The sequence below is a fragment of the Felis catus genome, chromosome A2 (assembly GCF_018350175.1).
Source record: "Felis catus isolate Fca126 chromosome A2, F.catus_Fca126_mat1.0, whole genome shotgun sequence".
Taxonomy (NCBI): Eukaryota; Metazoa; Chordata; class Mammalia; order Carnivora; family Felidae; genus Felis; species Felis catus.
Genome location: NC_058369.1, coordinates 51,250,397 through 51,267,825, shown reverse-complemented (window position 1 = coordinate 51,267,825; position 17,429 = coordinate 51,250,397). Strand labels below are relative to the sequence as shown.

General features: G+C 52.7%; 2 protein-coding genes across 4 annotated transcripts; one reads left to right on the top strand and one right to left on the bottom strand.

Moving 5' to 3' along the window:
- Positions 1-397: 397 nt before the first annotated feature.
- On the top strand, positions 398-10,793 carry PRRT3 (proline rich transmembrane protein 3). Of its 2 annotated transcripts, XR_006593956.1 has the most exons (5): positions 398-580; positions 3,392-4,475; positions 4,687-4,842; positions 5,424-9,277; positions 10,181-10,793. XR_006593956.1 is itself a non-coding variant. In XM_019824963.2 (4 exons), the coding sequence occupies exons 2-4, from the start codon at positions 3,449-3,451 to the stop codon at positions 7,187-7,189; spliced, it is 2,949 nt and encodes a 982-aa protein (XP_019680522.1). In that variant the 5' UTR covers positions 595-745; positions 3,392-3,448; the 3' UTR covers positions 7,190-7,555. The 2 variants fall into 2 exon arrangements, 1 of the variants encoding a protein (XP_019680522.1); XM_019824963.2 differs by lacking the exons at positions 398-580; positions 10,181-10,793 and adding an exon at positions 595-745 and having other exon boundaries at positions 5,424-7,555.
- Positions 8,101-17,319, bottom strand: CRELD1 (cysteine rich with EGF like domains 1). 2 transcript variants are annotated; one of them, XM_003982460.5, is made up of 11 exons: positions 17,171-17,319; positions 16,449-16,642; positions 16,134-16,216; positions 12,693-12,803; positions 12,271-12,362; positions 11,384-11,560; positions 11,204-11,299; positions 10,194-10,277; positions 9,898-9,993; positions 9,549-9,683; positions 8,101-8,741 (listed from the first exon to the last, which is right to left on the bottom strand). In XM_003982460.5, the coding sequence occupies exons 1-11, from the start codon at positions 17,241-17,243 to the stop codon at positions 8,527-8,529; spliced, it is 1,356 nt and encodes a 451-aa protein (XP_003982509.2). In that variant the 5' UTR covers positions 17,244-17,319; the 3' UTR covers positions 8,101-8,526. The 2 variants fall into 2 exon arrangements, with proteins under 2 accessions (XP_003982509.2, XP_006929038.1); XM_006928976.4 differs by lacking the exon at positions 8,101-8,741 and adding an exon at positions 8,952-9,088.
- Positions 17,320-17,429: the final 110 nt, after the last annotated feature.

Below are 17,429 nucleotides of genomic sequence, written 5' to 3'. Positions count from 1 at the left end.
AGAAAGGCAAGTTACAGAACAGTATGTACAGTCTGATCTCATTTCTATTTAAAACGTATATGTGACTGTGCATTGAAAAAGATCTGAAGGATAAACAGCAAGCTGTAAGTAGGATTTACCTCTAGGTATGTATGTATGTATGTATATATGTATGTATGTATATATATATATGTATGTGTGTGTGTGTGTATATATATATATATATATATATATATATATATATATGTATATATATATATATATCCCTATAAGGATATAGGTATACAGGTATAAAGACAGTGAGCTCCACGAGGTGTGCAAACCAGGATTGGCTGTCCCTTATTCAGGGATGCTGCGGAAGGGAACCTCGGTTCCCCTCTTAGCCCTGAGAATCTCCGAGAGAGGGGAGGTCAGGACGGGGAGCAGAATCCACCCCTAAGGGGAAAGGGTTAAGTGGGGATGGCTTTCCTGTGGGCGGGCTCGGCGATCGGCAGCGCCGGGCTCTGTTAGCCAAGTCTGAGCATCGCGGAGGATGCGGCGCGGGGAGCGGCTGCAGGGACGCGCGCAAGGTGAACGCGGGGGCTGCCGGCTACGCGCCCAGGTGAGGAGCTGGCCGAGGGAGGGGGCGATGACGGGGCCCAGGCAGGGAGCATGGACTGCAGCCCCCTTTCTGGGCGCGAGCGGCAAGGCCTGCACCAGCGCCCACCCCCACCCAGGACACTGCGGGAAGGCGCGGAGCCAGGGGAGAGGAGCCGGAGGAGGAGAGGTAACCCGAGATGGACCAGGTCCTGGAGGCTGCCCTGCGGCGGCCCTCGCCCTGCCCCCAGGCGGGCCTCTCTCCAGTCCCTAGGGCAGAGAGATACCCCCTACCCTTTACCCCATCCCCCCAAGAATCTGTCCTTTAGCGGGAACCCAGGACTGGGCAGCCTCCTCCGTGCCCATAAATGCCTACATCTCATTTGAATTGCGGGCGGTTGAGCAGATGGCATATGCTTATCACTGAAGGCCTAACTCAACTACCTCCTCTGAAAAGCTTTTGGACCCCCTGTGCAAAATGAGCCATTGCAGGTCTCACAACATCTAGTGTGGCCATTCGCTGGCTGTGTGACCTTGGGTGATTTGCGAAACCTCTCTGAACCTTGGTTTCATCCTCTATGAAATGGTTATACCCACACCTGCTTGTGTTGAGAGGGTTGGGTGAGATGGAGGACAGGCAGCTAATCTTAGCGCAGGAGCCTTACTGGGTAAGTGCTCAACACAGGAGCACTATTATTAACCAGGACATGTGTCAGTGGCTGTTCAGTCCTTCCTCCTCAGCTACCCCCCCCCCAATCCTGACACTGCAACTGAGGCTTCTCTTTGGGTCCCCAGCACCCAGCTAGGAGCAGAGCAGAGTGAATGCTTGAGAAATTAACAAGACTTTAAGGCAGAGTCTAGTTTGGGGGATCTTTGAACCCCCTGAAATTGTCCACAACTTTGGATGAACCTTGGCATTTTTTCTGGAGAGAGCACCTGGAACTTTCATTGGTTTCTCAAGGGGTCTGTGAGCCACCAAAGATGAGGAGCCAGGGAGTCTTCCCAGAGAAGAAAGGAGCAGGGCTTCTGCCCCTAAACACACCCAAGCCTCTCCTCTCTCACAGTTGCTGTGCCCTGGCCCTGCAGTCTCCTGGCCACCTTCCTGCCTCCCTGGCTTAACTAGGGACTCAAGAAGAGGAAACTTGAGGGCGTATCTACCCGGGGCCAGGCATATGCAGGGGGCCTGAGGCAAGAAATAAAGATGCAAAAGCAGCCCTTGAAAAGGCCCAGGCCAGTGGAGGAGACCTGAGATTGCTTTATGTGACCTGGATGATAGGAAGGGGTGGAGGTGGTGTCAGGGAAAGAAATGTCTAAGCTGAAACAAGCCACTATTATTATCTTACCTGGATTTCTGCACTGGCCTCTCTCTGCCTTTTCAGTACACTTAATTGGACCTTTTTGCTTCCATGCTTAACATCTGCATTGGCTTCCTGTGATACTTAGAATAAAATCCAGGTGCCTTATTGTGGCTTACAAGGGCCCTTGTGATCTAGCCCCACCTTCTTGATCTTATCTCCCTTCGCTCCTTTCTCCTTCCTTTGCTCTGCTCCAGCCACACTAGCCTTTTCATTTCCTGAATTCACCTCATTCATTCTGCTTCAAGGCCTTTTGCACTTTCTGTTCCCTTTGCCAAATACTTTTCCCTCGTTATCTTCAAATGGCTGGCTCCTTCTCATCAGCATCTAGCTTAGATGTCACCTCTCAGAGGTCTTCCTGCTGTACCCCCTGTGTAAAGTAGCCCCCATCAATCTCTTAACCTGTTTTATTTTCTTCAGCACTCATCTTATTTAAAATTATTCATTGTCTGCCTCTTACCCTAGAATGCCAGCTCAGTGAGGGCAGGAATCTTGTCAGTCTTTTCACTGCTTTATCCCCAGGGCCTGGCAGATAGTATGTGCTCACATATTTTGTTGAAATAGGTCAGGGGGCTGGTGGAAAGAAAGCTTTCTGGACAAAGGGAAAAGTAAAAGGTCTCTAATGCTTATTAAACTCCTATTATGGGCCTGGCCTATATAATGTGTTTTGTTAGGTAAGTCTTGGAAGAGCTCCTTTGAATTAGGTACTTTTCTTATACCCATTTTACTGATGGGAAAACCATGATTTGCAGAGGTGAAGTGACTCACCCAGGAAATAGCAAAGCTGGGATTCAAACCCAGATCTCTCCTCAAAGGCAGGGACATGTTCCTCTCCCTCTTCACTGCTCTGATATTTGAGCCAGGCCTTCAAGAATAGGGTTTCACGGGCACCTGGGTGGCTCAGTCAGTTGAGCATCCAACTTTGGTTCAGGTCATGATCTCATGGTTCATGAGTTCAAGCCCCACATCAGGCTCTGTGATGACAGCTCAGCTCTGTGAGTCTTCAGATTCTGTGTCTCCCTCTCTCTCTCTCTCTCTCTGCCCCTCCTCCACTCATGCTCTGTCTCCCTCTCTCTCATAAATAAGTAAACATTAAAAAAAAAAAAAGAGGATTTCAGCTAGTGAAGAAGAAGGGAGAGGTCAGTCCAGGCTGAGGGAACAGCAGGAGCAAAGGATTGGGGCATTGGACAGCCCAGTGGTTGTTGAAGGGGATGAGCAGCCTGGTGTAGCCTTGGAAGGCTAAGAGAGAAGCTTATATTATTTCCTGAGGGTGATGGGGAGCCACCAAAGGTTTTGAAGTAGGGCAAGTGGCATGACCAGAGATACATTTTTAAAAGGTCACTCTGGGCAGCATGAAGGGGTTGAACAGGAAGGGGTTGGGGAAAGGGGAGCTCTCTTTCTTTCTTTCTTGCCACCACCCGCCTGGGACAGCTATGGATGCTCCCAATGCTCACATGTCATCCCCCTTCTCCTTTTTTTAGGCTCATCCAGTGAGGACTGGAAGTTGAGTGTTTTAGGCCCACACATCAGAGTGGACCATGGCCCCCAGCCCATGGGGCCGTGTATGTGGCCCCCTACTGCTGATGCTGCTGCTCTCCCTGGGGCCTGGCCCTGCTCTGGGCCGGCGCCTTCCCAAGCCACTTGAGGACTCGGAACCACACCTGATCCTAGGAGATGACCCCCAGGGCCCTATGGGCACAGAGCCCCATGCCCTCGACTTCCTCTGGCAGAAGTCCAGAGATGAGAGCCCCTGGAACTCCAATGTCCCCCAGGTCCCTGCCGAGGAAGCACCTGAGGCGCCCGCAGATTCTCCCCTTGGCCCAGCCCTGCACGGACCTAAAGCAGCCCATAGGGCTCAGAGAGAAGGACTCCCAGTAACTGATGATCTCCAGATGGCTCGAGGGCCAAGTTCTCATGGCTGGACAGGACCTCCTGACTCACAGGAGCCTATGGAGCAAGAAGCACCAGCCCCCCATCCAGTGGGTCTCCCCCATCTCACTATCATCCCCATAACTCCCAGACTCCAACTCAGGATAGCTACAGTTTCTCCCTCCCCAGGGCCGGAGGAATCTGGAGGCCAAATGGGACAACAACCACCTAAAGATGAGGGTCTGGTGGCCGAAGCCAAGATCAGAGTCTCAGAGATATCCCCCTTAGACCACCAGGGCCCTTCCCAGACTCTTGCCCCCAACTTGGGCACTACCAAGACGCCAGTGCTGGAAGAACAGGGTGGGGGCGAGGAGGACTACCAGGAGGCAGCTCAAAGCCCCCTCTTCACCCAACAAGATCCAGCAGCCCCTCATGTTGGTTTGGTATCTCCAGCTGAGGTGGCATCCTCTCAGGAGCCTGGGCCCCAGCCAGACCTGGCATTGGCCAAAAGCCTTCCTCCTACTGAGGAGCTACCACTTGAGCTCCCCAAGAAGGCTGGAGGTGGGGAGACCTGGGAAGTCAGTCTTCCAAGTCCCTCACCCAAAGAGGCTGATCTTTCTGATGTGAGGAGCTCACCAAGACCCCAGCCCTCAGGTCCCCCAGCCACAGAGACTCCTGACGTGCAACCTAAGCCAGGTGGGTATCAAAGTGGAGGTTTCCCAGTAGGGCTGGGAGGGGATGGTGTTCCAGCATAGCTGGATGCCCCAGTTTCTATGTGACCTCTGGTCTCTCGGGGTCCCATTTTCCTCATTCTGGCAAATGAGCGTGATTGTGCCTCCCTTTGGGGGGACTAGACTTTGGGGACCACTGCATGGTCAGGCAGTGATAACTGCTTTTGTTATTTCAGAGATAGCAGCAATGAATGGAGCAGACCCCATCTCCCCTCAGCGGGTGAGAGGAGCACTGGAGACCCCAGGTACCCCCAAGTCCCTCATCCCTGGCCCCTTGGACCCTGGCCCAACTACAAATCGAACAGAGAGCCCTGTGGGGGCCCTGCAGCCAGGTGAGGGGATGACTAGGGGTTTGGGGGAGAGTGGGTACTCTGTCTAATAATTAAAAACCGAGGTACATGGGGGGAGTGAATGGGAACAAATACTTCCTTAAAGGAATTGGCCAGGACTTCCTTCAAAAACTTAAGGATAATAAACTAATGCTGGGTACTCTGGGACAAGTCATTTGCCCTTTGGGGATAGAATATTCATAAATGTAACTTGGATATATTTAGTGCAGTGTCTCCAACTCCCACAAATCACTGGAGGAGCTTTTTAAAAACTCCAATACCCAGGCCCCATCCCAAGGAATTCTGATTCAGTTCGTCTCCAGGTGATTCTAATATGCAGCCAATGTTGAGAACTGCTGGTATATTATTAATAAAAGTGATAGGTCATGTCGTTTAACATTACTGGGTGTTGGGCACTATGCTAAACATTTAATCTTCCCCACAATCCAATGAGGTAGGTGCTATTACCATCCCCATTTCACAGATGTGCTTAGAAAAGTGAAATAACTTGCCCACCACACTAGAGAATGTGGGAAATCAAAAGCACTTTTCAAAGGGTTATTCTGATATTGTTATTATTGCAGATGAAGCCGAGGAGTGGCCGGGGCGCCCCCAAAGCCATCCCCCAGCACCCCCAGTCCAGGCCCCCTCGACGTCACGCCGGGGCCTCATTCGGGTCACTACGCAGCGCGCCCTGGGCCAGCCACCCCCTCCGGAGCCCTCAGCCAGCTCCATGGCATCAGCCCCAGCCACCAGCCCCCCGGCCAATGCCACCGCCCCTCCCCTGCGCTGGGGTCCCCTGCGGCGGGTGCTGAGCTTTTCCTGGGAGCTGCACGTCTATGGGGTGGGGGTGCTCTTCCTGTTGCCCGTGTTGTTGGCACTGGCCTCACTGGCAGCTGCCCCTGCGGGGCCCCGGCTGGCTCTGGTGGCAGCGGTGCTGGTGCTCATAGCGTCGGGGCTTCGATCTGCCTACATGCTCGCGGACCCATACGGCTCTCAGGCCCGGCTGGGCTTACGCACCGGCCTGGTGCTCTACAACCTGCCCTTCCCCTTGCTGCTCACTGCGCTGGCGGCCCTGACCCTACTCGGGCTGGGCGCGGGGCTGCCACAGCAGCTGCAAAACCCGCTCCTGCTGGGAGCGTTGGCGTTGGCGCACGGCGTGGGGTTGCTGACTACTGACCTGTTGTCAGTGAGGCCTGCGTTCAACCTCCTGGCTCAGGGCTTGTCTTGTGCCTGGGGCGCGGCCGTGGCTCTGGGCACACTCTGTCTGTGCCGTCGCCGCCTGCTGGACGGGCCGCGGGGCTGGGATGCCAGCCCGGGCCCGCGGCTGCTGGCCGTGGCCGGCGCGCTGGGGCTGCTGGCCAGTGGCTTGCAACTGGCAGCGGCGCTCTGGCTATACCCGGGCCCAGGTCGGGTGGGTCGCTTTTCGTGGGCCTGGTGGGGCGTCCACTTCTGGCTGCGCCTGCTGGAGCTGACATGGGCCCTCACCCTTGCGCTAGCCGCTGTAGCCGCCGCGCGGCCCAGGCCGCCCACAGAGCACGCTTGCTGGGCTAAGTTGCTGCGCCTGGCGTGCCCCACGCCCTCGGGCAAGAGCGAGGTGCCTGAGCGACCAAACAACTGCTATGCGGGGCCTAGTGGCGTGGGTGCAGGCAGCTTGGACATAAGCAAGAGCCTCATCCGCAACCCAGCAGAGGGTGGGCTGCCTGCCACGCCCAGTTCAGGCGCCTGGGGGTCGGCTGCGTCGTTGGGCCGCGGTCCCCAGGGTGGCCCTGGACTGTCCCGCAGCAGCGTGGGGCCGGCGCCGTCGATGAGCGAGCTGGACCTGCGGCCGCCATCACCCATCAACTTGAGCCGCAGCATCGACGCCGCGCTCTTCCGAGAGCACTTGGTGCGAGACAGCGTTTTCCGGCGCTGTGGCCTGCGCGGTCTGTCCTCCCCGCCGCCCGGGGGCGCGCTGCGGCCGCGCCGGGGCAGCCACCCCGACGCCGAGCTCGAGGGCGCAGGCTCTTCGCTCCTGAGGGGCCGCTGCCGGTCTCTCAGCGACGTGCGCGTGCGCGGCCCGGTCCCACCACATGTCGCGGATGAACCTGACGGGGCGGTTTCTGGCAGCTCCATGGACAGCTTCTCCCGGGGCTCGCTCAAGATCAGCTGGAACCCGTGGCGTCACGGGCTGTCGTCGGTGGACAGTCTGCCCCTGGATGAGCTGCCCAGCACGGTGCAGCTACTGCCTGCCCCAGCCCCTGCTCCTGCCCCCACCCCCTCCCGGCCCGGGGAACCTCAGAGTGAGGTCCAGCCTCGCTGCAAGCCCGGGGACTCCCGCAGCGCCTCCAGTGACACCATCGAGCTCTGAGGGGTCCAGGGATGCAGGACCGGGGCCCTACCCTCGATGGCCATATGGCTTGGCCGACTGGGACAACTGAACATTTGAAAAACTGGCATTCCCGGGTTTCCATCTAACTACAGCCCCTGGCAACATTGGGGCATGAACCTAACTGCCCCCATTTTGTTTTTTAAATATCTATTTTTTTCAGTGGGTATTTTGCACAGAGGCTGTGACTTATGCGGAATACAGGGTGGACATGCATGGATTTGGGTGTGGGATATGGGGTCCAGGTACCCCCAAACACCCCTCCAGACTCCGTAGTGTGGAGATGAGGTTTGCTTGCCCAGACTGACTGTCCTCTTTGTGCCAAAGAAATAAACCCTTAGGACTTGGCTCATGCCTCCCTCTGGCCATGCCAGGATCCCGTTCAGAGAAGAGGTAGCAGTCCCCACCCCCGACCCCCAGCAATCCCAAGTCCCCTATATGTTGGGGAGGGGAGGACCCAGAAAGGAAATGTACCCCACTGTGGGAAGCCATGAGAATAACGGCTACAGAACATCTATCTGTTGTACACGGTTTTCAGCTCTTCGTATTTATCATCTTCCTTAATTCTATTAAGCCTGAGTGGAAAGCATTATCATGCCCATTTTATAGATGGGAAGAGTGAAGATCAGAGACAAAAGCAATTTGTCCAGGGTCCTTTGGCAAATGATAGCTGGCAACGAACCCAGGAACCTCCATTCCAAAGCCTGGTTCCTCCATCCCCTTCTCCTAACACTACTTCAGGGCCAAGCCCCTCTGTCCTTATACTGCTCCTCCATCATGGTAGCCCTCAATTTCCCAGGGTTTTAGAAAATTTCCCCAAGGGTGGGGTGGGGGGGGCTCGCAGTAGCTCAGGCCAACCCATAGGGAGTAGGAGGCAGGTAGTGAGACTGAAGTTTCTCCATTTTCCAAGACCTTTATTTCCTGAGATGAATAAATAATCAGCGGCTGAGGGGCAGGGGTACAGAACAGGAGCTGGCAGCATGCAGCTGGCAGGAGGAGGCTATGATGGGCCCACCCCTGGAGGGAATCCCCCCTCATCCTGGACAGGGGCCAAAGCCCACTAGCAGCCACCACAAGGAGATACTTTTTTAAAAATTCACACACATTGTGAAGCCTACCCAGTTCCCCCAGGCCAAGATCTCATGGCATCCATATTTAGGGCTACTTTTTCACCCCAAGGGTCTCACCTGCCTAGGTGTCAGGTGTGGTATTTACCCCGCTCAAAAATAAAGCAAGCTGCCTCAAGTGTCCAGGCAGGAAAGAGGCCTGACTTCTGGGGGCAGCCTGGATAGGAGGAGATCCTGCAAATGTGGCAAGGATTATCTGCCCTTGATGAAGCCCTCCAGCACACGGTCGCTGCGCTCTGACAACCAGTAGCCAGTCATGGCCGCCACAGCCCCAATGAAGATGGCGGTAAACACCAAGTCACCCTTGGCAGCTAGTGTGGCCAGTGCACAGATGATGACACCGAAGAACATCTGCTGCAGCACCACCAGCTCATCCTCTGTCATCTCCGAGAAGAAGCCTGCTGACTCTGTGAGGAACAAGAGAAGCACCTGTCACTCCCCCGCTGTTCCTGGAGCTTCCCACGTACCTCATCATTGTGCCACATGGTTGCCCAGCAAGCTGGCACATGATGTCATTTACTGCTGAGAACAACTCCAACGGGCAGTTATTGTCCCTGTCTCAATAAATGGGAAACTGAGGTTCAGAGCGGTGAAGAGGTTTGCCCAAGATCATGTGGTGGACAAGTCTGGAGACAGCCTGTGTACCAGCCCGGCTCCAGAGCCAGACTGCATGGATTTGACTCGCAGCTCTGCAACCTGCTTGTCATGTGGTCCTGGGCAAGTTATTTCATCTGTCGGCATCCTAGTTTCCACCCTGTAAAGTGAGGATGAGAATAATACGAACAGCACTGGACCTATTGTAGAAGCGAAATAACTTAATACATGCAACAGGCTTGGAACAGTGTCAACACATGGTAAGAGCTGTGAAGTAGTCACCATCGTCATCATTGTGGTTGTCCTTCATCTCAGAACAACAGCCTGCAACAGCTGTCAGCAGCCCAGGGTAAGGACTGGCCCCAATGGACAGATAAGAAGGGAGGTAGGGGGGATTTGACACCAAGTGCCATATTCTTTCTGCCTTGGGAGGTGTGAGGCCGCTAAAAGTCAGCCTGGGGATCAGATGTAGGGTTTGGGTCTCAGTGCAGCCTTATGGGGGATGGGTGGCAGTGGGGATGGGGCAGGGCCTATGGCTGCCTGGAGAAGGGGCTTGCCTGCCTTCCCCCTGGATGAGGACCTCCCTTCCTCAGGTTTCTGGGGGCCACTACAGGGCTCACCTGGGATCTGCTCCTTCACACAGACGCCCTCCATCTGTTTGTAGCCCTCGGCACAGACACAGCGATAACTGCCCTCGGTGTTCTCGCACTGCTCGTTCTCTCCTGGACACACCTCTGTCTCACATTCGTCCACATCTTGAGGGAGGGTGAGGCGGGGTCAGACCCCCACTGCCAGGGTCCCACATATGGCAGCCCTGACTCCATCTCATTCATATGCGGACACCCCTTTGCCCTTGCCCAAACAACATTCCACCCTTCCTTCCCCTGCCCTGTCCACATTCCAGCTCTTCTCAATTTGTGGTGGGCAAGGCACTTCACGGTGTCTGTGCCCCACTGGCAGGAGACTCACCGAGACACTTGGAGCCCACCTGCTGGTAGCCAGGGCTGCATTTCTTACAGCGGCCTGGCCCTGCCCCCATGCAGCCCAGGCAGGCCTTGGCACAGTCTGGAGAAGGGATAGGAGAGAAGAGGGTGAGAGCTGCCGTGAGGCCGGAGGCGGATTGTGGAGGGGGGGAAGCCTTGCTCCAGAAGAAGTCTGGGAGGGGGGGGTTTCTGGTGCCTGAGAAGGCAGAAACTTGGGGGAAAGGGCATGGAGCAGCCCCTTCTACCCTTCCCACACTCCTTCCTTACAGAATCAGCACTTACCTCGGCACTCATAGGAGCCCTCTGTGTTCACACAGAACTGGTTGGATCCACAGCTGGCTCGTTCCGTGCCACACTCATCGATGTCTGCAGGGAAACAGGCAGGATACGGATTTCAATCCCTATCGCACTAACAGGGAAGCTGAGGCCAAGGTTGTTGGGGAAGGGACCTGCTCCGACTCAAATAGCTTGGCAGAGACTGCCGGCTGTGTGCCAACACGAAGGCAGAGGTGCAGTAGGACTTCGGGCCGCCCAACTAACGATGACATTTTCCAATCTGCCTTGCAGCTAAGTGTGGCCTAATGATTGAGTTCTGGCCAACAGGATGTAAACAGAAATGATGTGCTCCACTTTTAGCTTGGCCTTAAAACAACAGAAGTGGACTCTTCCATGCATTTTCTTCCCTTTCTCACTTCCTGAGTGTTGGTCATGGAACATGGAGGTACCTCAAGCAACAAAAACATCCCAAGGGGATGACCACACTGTAAGACAGAAAGTATCTGGGTCCTTGAATGCTTGTAACAGGTGGAACTTCCTTGCCAGCCTGGACCACTTGTTTTAAGACTGTGGTATAAGATAAAAATAAACCTCTATATTCTTTAAGTCATAGTCTTTGGTGACCTTTCTGTTGTAGCAGTTTAGCCTTTACCCTCGTTTATATAAATAGCTACACAGAGACCAAAACCAAGTCTTGAACCCAGGCTTCCTGACCCCAGGTTAAGTATCTTCATTTCCCTGGCTAACTCTTCCTCAATTTTCAAGACTTGGCCTAAGGGATACCACCTGCAAGAAGCCTTTCCTGATTCCCCACCTCTAGAGAGCTGGATCAGGGGCATCTCCAACTGTACAAAGATCGGTCTGTACTCTAGGTTACTTTTCTGCCTTCCCGAACAGGTTGAGATCACCACGAAGTTGGGAACTGTGGTGGTCTAGCCCAGAGATGTGTGTGCTGATGGGGACCAAGTCCAGGCTGCTGCTTTCCTCCCCAGACCTAGGGCTAGGGCCTCACTCACCTACACACTTGAGGTGATGCAGTGCCCAGCCCTTCTTGCACTGTAAACAGTTGGACTCCTCAGGTCCCGAGCAGCGGGCACAGGGGCCAAAACAAGCTGGGTGAGAAGGGGGAAGTGTGAGGGTAGGCAGGCAGGTAACCCATCTGCCCTTGCCCAGCCCTGTGCCTCTTGGCTACCTACCCGAACATACCAGATGGCTGGCGTTGCGCTCTGCCTCAAAGTAGCCGAGGCCACATTGGCCACAAGCCTCGCCCCCATAGCCGGCCTGGCAGTCACAGTGCCCGCTGCCCCCTCGAGTCCCTTCCCCTTCACACCGCCCGTGGCCACCGCAGGGATTTTCTGCGCCCCCAGGACAGGCTGTGGGCAGATACCAAACCAGGTGAGATCATAAACACAATCGTGAATACAGAGATTATTTCCCCATACCATTAAATATTTTTGGAGAGCAAACTCATTTTTAATGGCAACATAATATTTCATCATAAACTATATGAAATTTACTTAACCAATACCCCGCTGTGGAACAGGTTATTTATAAATCTTTTCTCTTATAAAGACTGAATTATCATCTTAGTCACTCTCCCTTTGTTGTTGTTGTTTTTTGTTTTATCTATTTTTTATTCTTTGTGTCACTTAGTCTTTTATCTGAATCTTCCAGACTTTTCTAAAAGGGGCTGGTAGTAGGTTTAGCTCCTCCCTCAGGACTGTATGATGACAATGGGGGCTTCAAAGCAGCACCCGCCTGTCCCTAGGAAGATCGCCTTAGTCCAGGGGATGGGGCCTGGTCTGATCCATGCATGGGAAATGGGGGGTGGGTGGGGCCATTTCTCACATACATGAAAAAAACCATAGTCCCATCTGACTCAGTCTAGCCCACTTATCTTTTTTCAGAGCCGTTCCCCACTGATTTGCTCATCTCAACAGCTCTCAAAGGCAGATGAGAACGAAGGTCCAGAGAAGTTATGAGGGCAACCTGAGCTCACACAGCCAGCTATGCGGTAGAGTCAGGACTGGATCCCTGACCTTGGCAGTCCCCTCATCCCCCAAGAGGAGCTTGAAAAACTCACGGAGGCAGGAGGGCCCGAAGGTGCCAGAGGGGCAGCAGAGCTTCAGGGAATCTGAGCAGAGCCACTGGAAGAGGTCTGGGGCTTCCTGCTGCCTGAGGGGGTTAGCGGGTGGGGATGATAGTGAGGGGGGCTGAGACAGTGTCAGAGGTGCTATCCACCCCCCACCCTCCCAAAGAACTTGTGATACAACCCTTCTTGGATATAAGACCCATAACACTACCCAACCAACACCCTCTCCCCATTTGGCAGAGGGGTAAATTGAAGCTCAGACTGAGAACTTGGGTACCCCCCCCCAAGTCCTTAGCAGACCTAGGTTTGGAAAAAGGAGTCAAACCAGGACACAGGCCCCAGCATGCATCCCCCTCTTTTACCACCAGGTCCTGCCTATGGCTCCCTCCCTGGGAAGCCCCCCAGTAACTCACTTGTGAAACCACCAGCTCTCCACCAGCTCCTCACTCAGCTCTAGCAGGCGGTGGCACTCAAAGTCCGATTTGCTGCACACACTCTCGAGCACCTCTACCAGGCGGGTCTCACTGACCGGACAGGGCAGGGATCGTATGAATATGTTCTACCCCATCCACCACCCTCCTTAAGGTCTCCTCTCCCCCCACCCTCATGCCATGACAATGTCAAAGGAAAGGCCGTAGGGCATAATGGAAGGGGTACTGATTAGCGAGTCAGACAGACCTGGGTTTGAATTTAGTTGAGTGACCTTGGGCAAGTCACTTAACCTCTCCTGAACCTCTCTTTTCTCATCTGAAAAATGGAAACAATACCTGCCCTGCACGTTTGTTGTAAAATATCTCAGTTCCTGCATTTTCACAATGGAAGATAATACCCTTGCTGCGTATATGTGATTAAAAATACATCATGTAACAAGTGTTGGCAGCATGTGGAGAAATTGGAACCCTCCTACACTGAAGGTGAATGGTGAAGGTGAATGGAATGAAAGATGGTGTAGCCACTGTGGAAAACAGTTTGGCACTTCCTCAATAAGTTTAACATGCAATTACCATATGAATCAGTAATTCCACTCTTGGTTATATACCCAAAAGAATGTTTGTTCAAACAAACACTTGTACACAAATGTTTGTAGCAATACTATACACAGCAGCCAAAAGGTAGAAACAACTTGGGGCACCTGGCTGGCTCAGTCAGTTAAGCGTCTGACTTCAGCTCAGATCATGATCTCACGGTTCGTGGGTTCAAGCCCCGTGTCAGGTTCTATGCTGACAGCTCAGAGCCTGGAGCTTACTTTGGATTCTGTGTCTCCCTCTCTCTTGCTCGTCCCCAGCTCGTGCTCTGTCTCTGTCTCTGTCTCTCTCAAAAATAAACATTAAAAAAAAAAAAAGGTAGAAACAACCCAAATATTCATTAACTGAAGAATGGATAAACAAAATGTAGTATCCATACAATGAAATTTTATTAAGCTTTAAAAAGGGGTGCTTGGATGGCTCAATTGGTTAAGTGTCTGAGTCTTGATTTCGGCTCAGGTCATGATCTCATGGTTCATAAGTTTGAGCCCCACACTGGGTTCTGCACTAACCTTGTGGAGTCTGCTTGTGATTCTCTCTCTCTGCCCCTCCCCAGCTTGCTCTCTCTCTCTCTCTCTCAAAAATAAGTAAATAACTTTAAAACATCATGATAAGTGAAAGAAGCCATACATAAATGGGTTCCAATGGAATCAGCAATCCAATGGACACAGACAGCAGAGTAATGGTTGCCAGGGGCTGGGGGAAGGGGAGAACAGGGAGTGATTGCTTAATAGGTACAGAGTTCCTTTCTGGAGGATAAAAGTGGCCTGGAACTAGAGAGTGGTAAAGACTGCAAAACACTATAAATGTACAAAATGTCTCTAGTGGTAAATTTTATGTTATATAGACTTTACTGTAATAAAAAAAATTTTTTTAATATGTATACACACATACACATATATTATATATATATATATTATGTATTTAAAAGGTCTGGCATGTGCCTGGCATATAGGAGGAGACGACTTAAAAAACAAAACACAAACAAACAAAAAACAGGAGCCACTATACAGCCAAAAGTGCTCTTCAGGTTATCTTGCCCAATCTCATTCCTAAATGAGGAAACTGAGGCCCCTGAAGGGAAAGGAAAACGACCAATGTTACATGAGAACAAAACCTTTTGTTTCTAGTGGGCATCACCGTTTAATCCTTACCACAATCCTATGAGATAGTCAAAGCAAGTATTAACATCCCCATTTTACAGATGAGGAAACTGAGGCTCACAGAGGTTAAGTGACCTTCCCTAGGATACACAGGGTCACAACTGACATCCAAGTCTGTCTAACTCCAAGTCTTTGCTGATTTCTTCTCTTCAACTTGACTTTTTTTTGTTTATGTATTTATTTTGAGAGAGGGAAAACAAGTGCACATGAGTGGAGGAGGAGCAGAGAGAGAGAGGAGAGAGAATCCCAAGCAGGCTCTGCGCTGGTAGCACAGAGCCTGACACGGGGCTTGAACTCACCATGAGATCATGACCTGAGCTGAAACCGAGAGTTGGATGTTTAACCGACTAAGCCACCCAGGTGCCCCTCAACTTGACTTTGAAAAGTGGGAAGGCCTAGGACTCAGGCCTTTCATTCATTATAGTCTCAACTCATTCCATGGTTTTATAATACTGACTATTATGCTGATGACTCCCAAATTCATATTTCTAACTCCTACATTTCCCCTGATTTCCCCACAGCTAAATCTAACTCTACTTGGCTGTTTAACAGACCTCCCAACCCAATATGTTCAAAGAGAACACCTGATTCCACCCCTCCTCTAAATCTGGTCCTGCCTCAGTTTTACCTATACTGTAGAACAGCCGCACTATTCACCCAGTTGCTCAGTCTCAAAACCTAAGGACTTTTTATTCTACTTTTTCTCTCATACCCCATAATGATTCCATCATCAAACCCTATCAGTCCATCTGCAAAATATACCCAGAATCTGACCCGTTCTCACCATGTCCACCACTAGATTCCACACTAGCTCATGCTGCTGTCACACTTAAGACCAGCCTCCCAAATGTTCTCCCTGCTTTCTCCACTCTGGTCCCTACAGTCTTTTTGCTACATCGCAGTGAGTGATCTTTTAAAGGTATAAATAAGACCACATCACTTCCCTGCTCCAAACCTTCCAATGGCTTACCATTACACTCAGAATAAAATCTAACTCCGTTCTGTGACCTTCAAGGCCCTCTGGCTTCATGTTGTACCATTCTCTCTTCTGCTCACTCCCCCCCAGCCTCTTCTCAAATACATCAAGCTCAGTCCCACTCTGTCTAAATCCCTTCCCCGACTGTCACATAGCTTGCTTCTTTACTTCAGGTTTCTGTTTAAATTTTTTTAATGTTTATTAATTTTTTTGAGACAGGGAGAGACAGCATGAACGGGGTAGGGTCAGAGAGAAAGGGAGACACAGAATCTGAAACAGGCTCCAGGCTCTGAGCTGTCAGCACAGACCCTGACGCGGGGCTCGAATTCACGGACCGCGAGATCATGACCGAGATCATGACCTGAGCCGAAGTCGGATGCTTAACCGTCTGAGCCACCCAAGCGCCCCCTTCAGGTTTCTGTTTAAATGTCACACCTTGAACATCACACCTCCCACCATTCTGTAGTCTATTCTTTCCCGGATATGACATTATCTATTTACTTATTCACTGTCTCCTCTACTAGAATGTAAGCTCCTTAACAATGGGTTTTTGCATGCCTTATCTACTGCTGTACTATAGATGTTCAGTGATATTTGTTGAATAAGGACTCCCCAAGAGTCTCCAGGCCCCCACCAGTAGAGCAGAGATTGGGAAGTGAGGTGTACAAACCCACCTCTCCAGCCCCTTACCTGTCTTTGTATTTGGACAACTTCTCTTCCTCCCAGGCAGTATTTCCACCTCCGAAGTTGTCCCGGATTGTTCTCTCCAGGCCCTGGAAATGGAGAACATTAGTAATGGCTAAGTACAGTGCCTGACACATTCTAGCACTTTGGTATTTCACTCACCAGGGAACTGAGGCAGAGAGGCAAACTGCCCAAGGCTATATACAACTAGTAAGCAACCAAGCTAGTACCTGACTCATGCAGACTTGCATCCCAGAACTCCTCTCGACCCCTGTGCTATAATGGTTAGGCCGCCCCCCACGAGGCTGCTCATGCACCCACCTTGTTGAAGCTGTCGACCAGTCCACGGCAGGTATGACATGGATGGAGCTCAGTTGGGGGAGAGGACTGGGGAGACGGAGAGGGCTGGAGCCAGACGGGGCCTGGGAGGCTAAGGAAGAGACTTAGGCCCCAGAGCAGAGGTGGGACCAGGCCTCTGGGGGGCAGTGAGGCCATCTCTGACCCAGGCTGGGAACCTGTAGATAGAGGGAATGGGGATGACTCACTGGAGGAGCCAGGTGAGAAAGAAAAGGGTTGGCTCTGAGGTGCCGCGGGTCTGGGAGCCCAGATGTGTGTTATTATAAGAAAAAGAGGCTAGACTCGGGGGTTCGGCTGGGGGAGGGGAGGTGGTGAAGAAGGAGCCTATTCTGCAATTCCAAGACGGTAATAAGTTATCCTTGTCACGGTGGGAGAGGTGGCCTGAGTCCTTGGCAAAGGAGAAGTCAACTCATTGTTTTCAGGCCTGAATATGGGTTCTTAGGCCAGGATCAGCAGAATTAGGGAGAATGGGTCAGAGTCCAAGTAATAGGAGAGTAGAGGCCGGATGGGCGGTCTTGGGGGGAGGAGTCCGGAACGGAACCCGGGTCTTGTGGGGAGGAGCCCGGATCCGGATATGAAGAAAGGGGGTCAGGTTAGCGGCCCGCAGGCTGCAAAGACGCGGCCCACTAGTCGACAGGGGACGATCCAGATCCGCATAGGCTGCGGGGGAGGAAGAGATGACCCACCCAGCCCGCGGGCGCCGACGGCTGAGTCTCCCCAACGCCACCGCAGCCGCTGGCTGCGTAAGACGTGCAGCATCCGCCAACTCCGCAGTCTGGGGGGCGGGGCCTACCCACAGCCAATGGTGGCGGCCCATGTGCCATTGCGTCATCCCACGTCAGCCAACCGGAGGCGGCGCCGGGCTGCACCTGTCCGGGTGTTAAAGGGCCGCCGGTGTGCTGATCGGCTAGTGGCGCGGTCACAGACACATGCCGGAGGCACGGA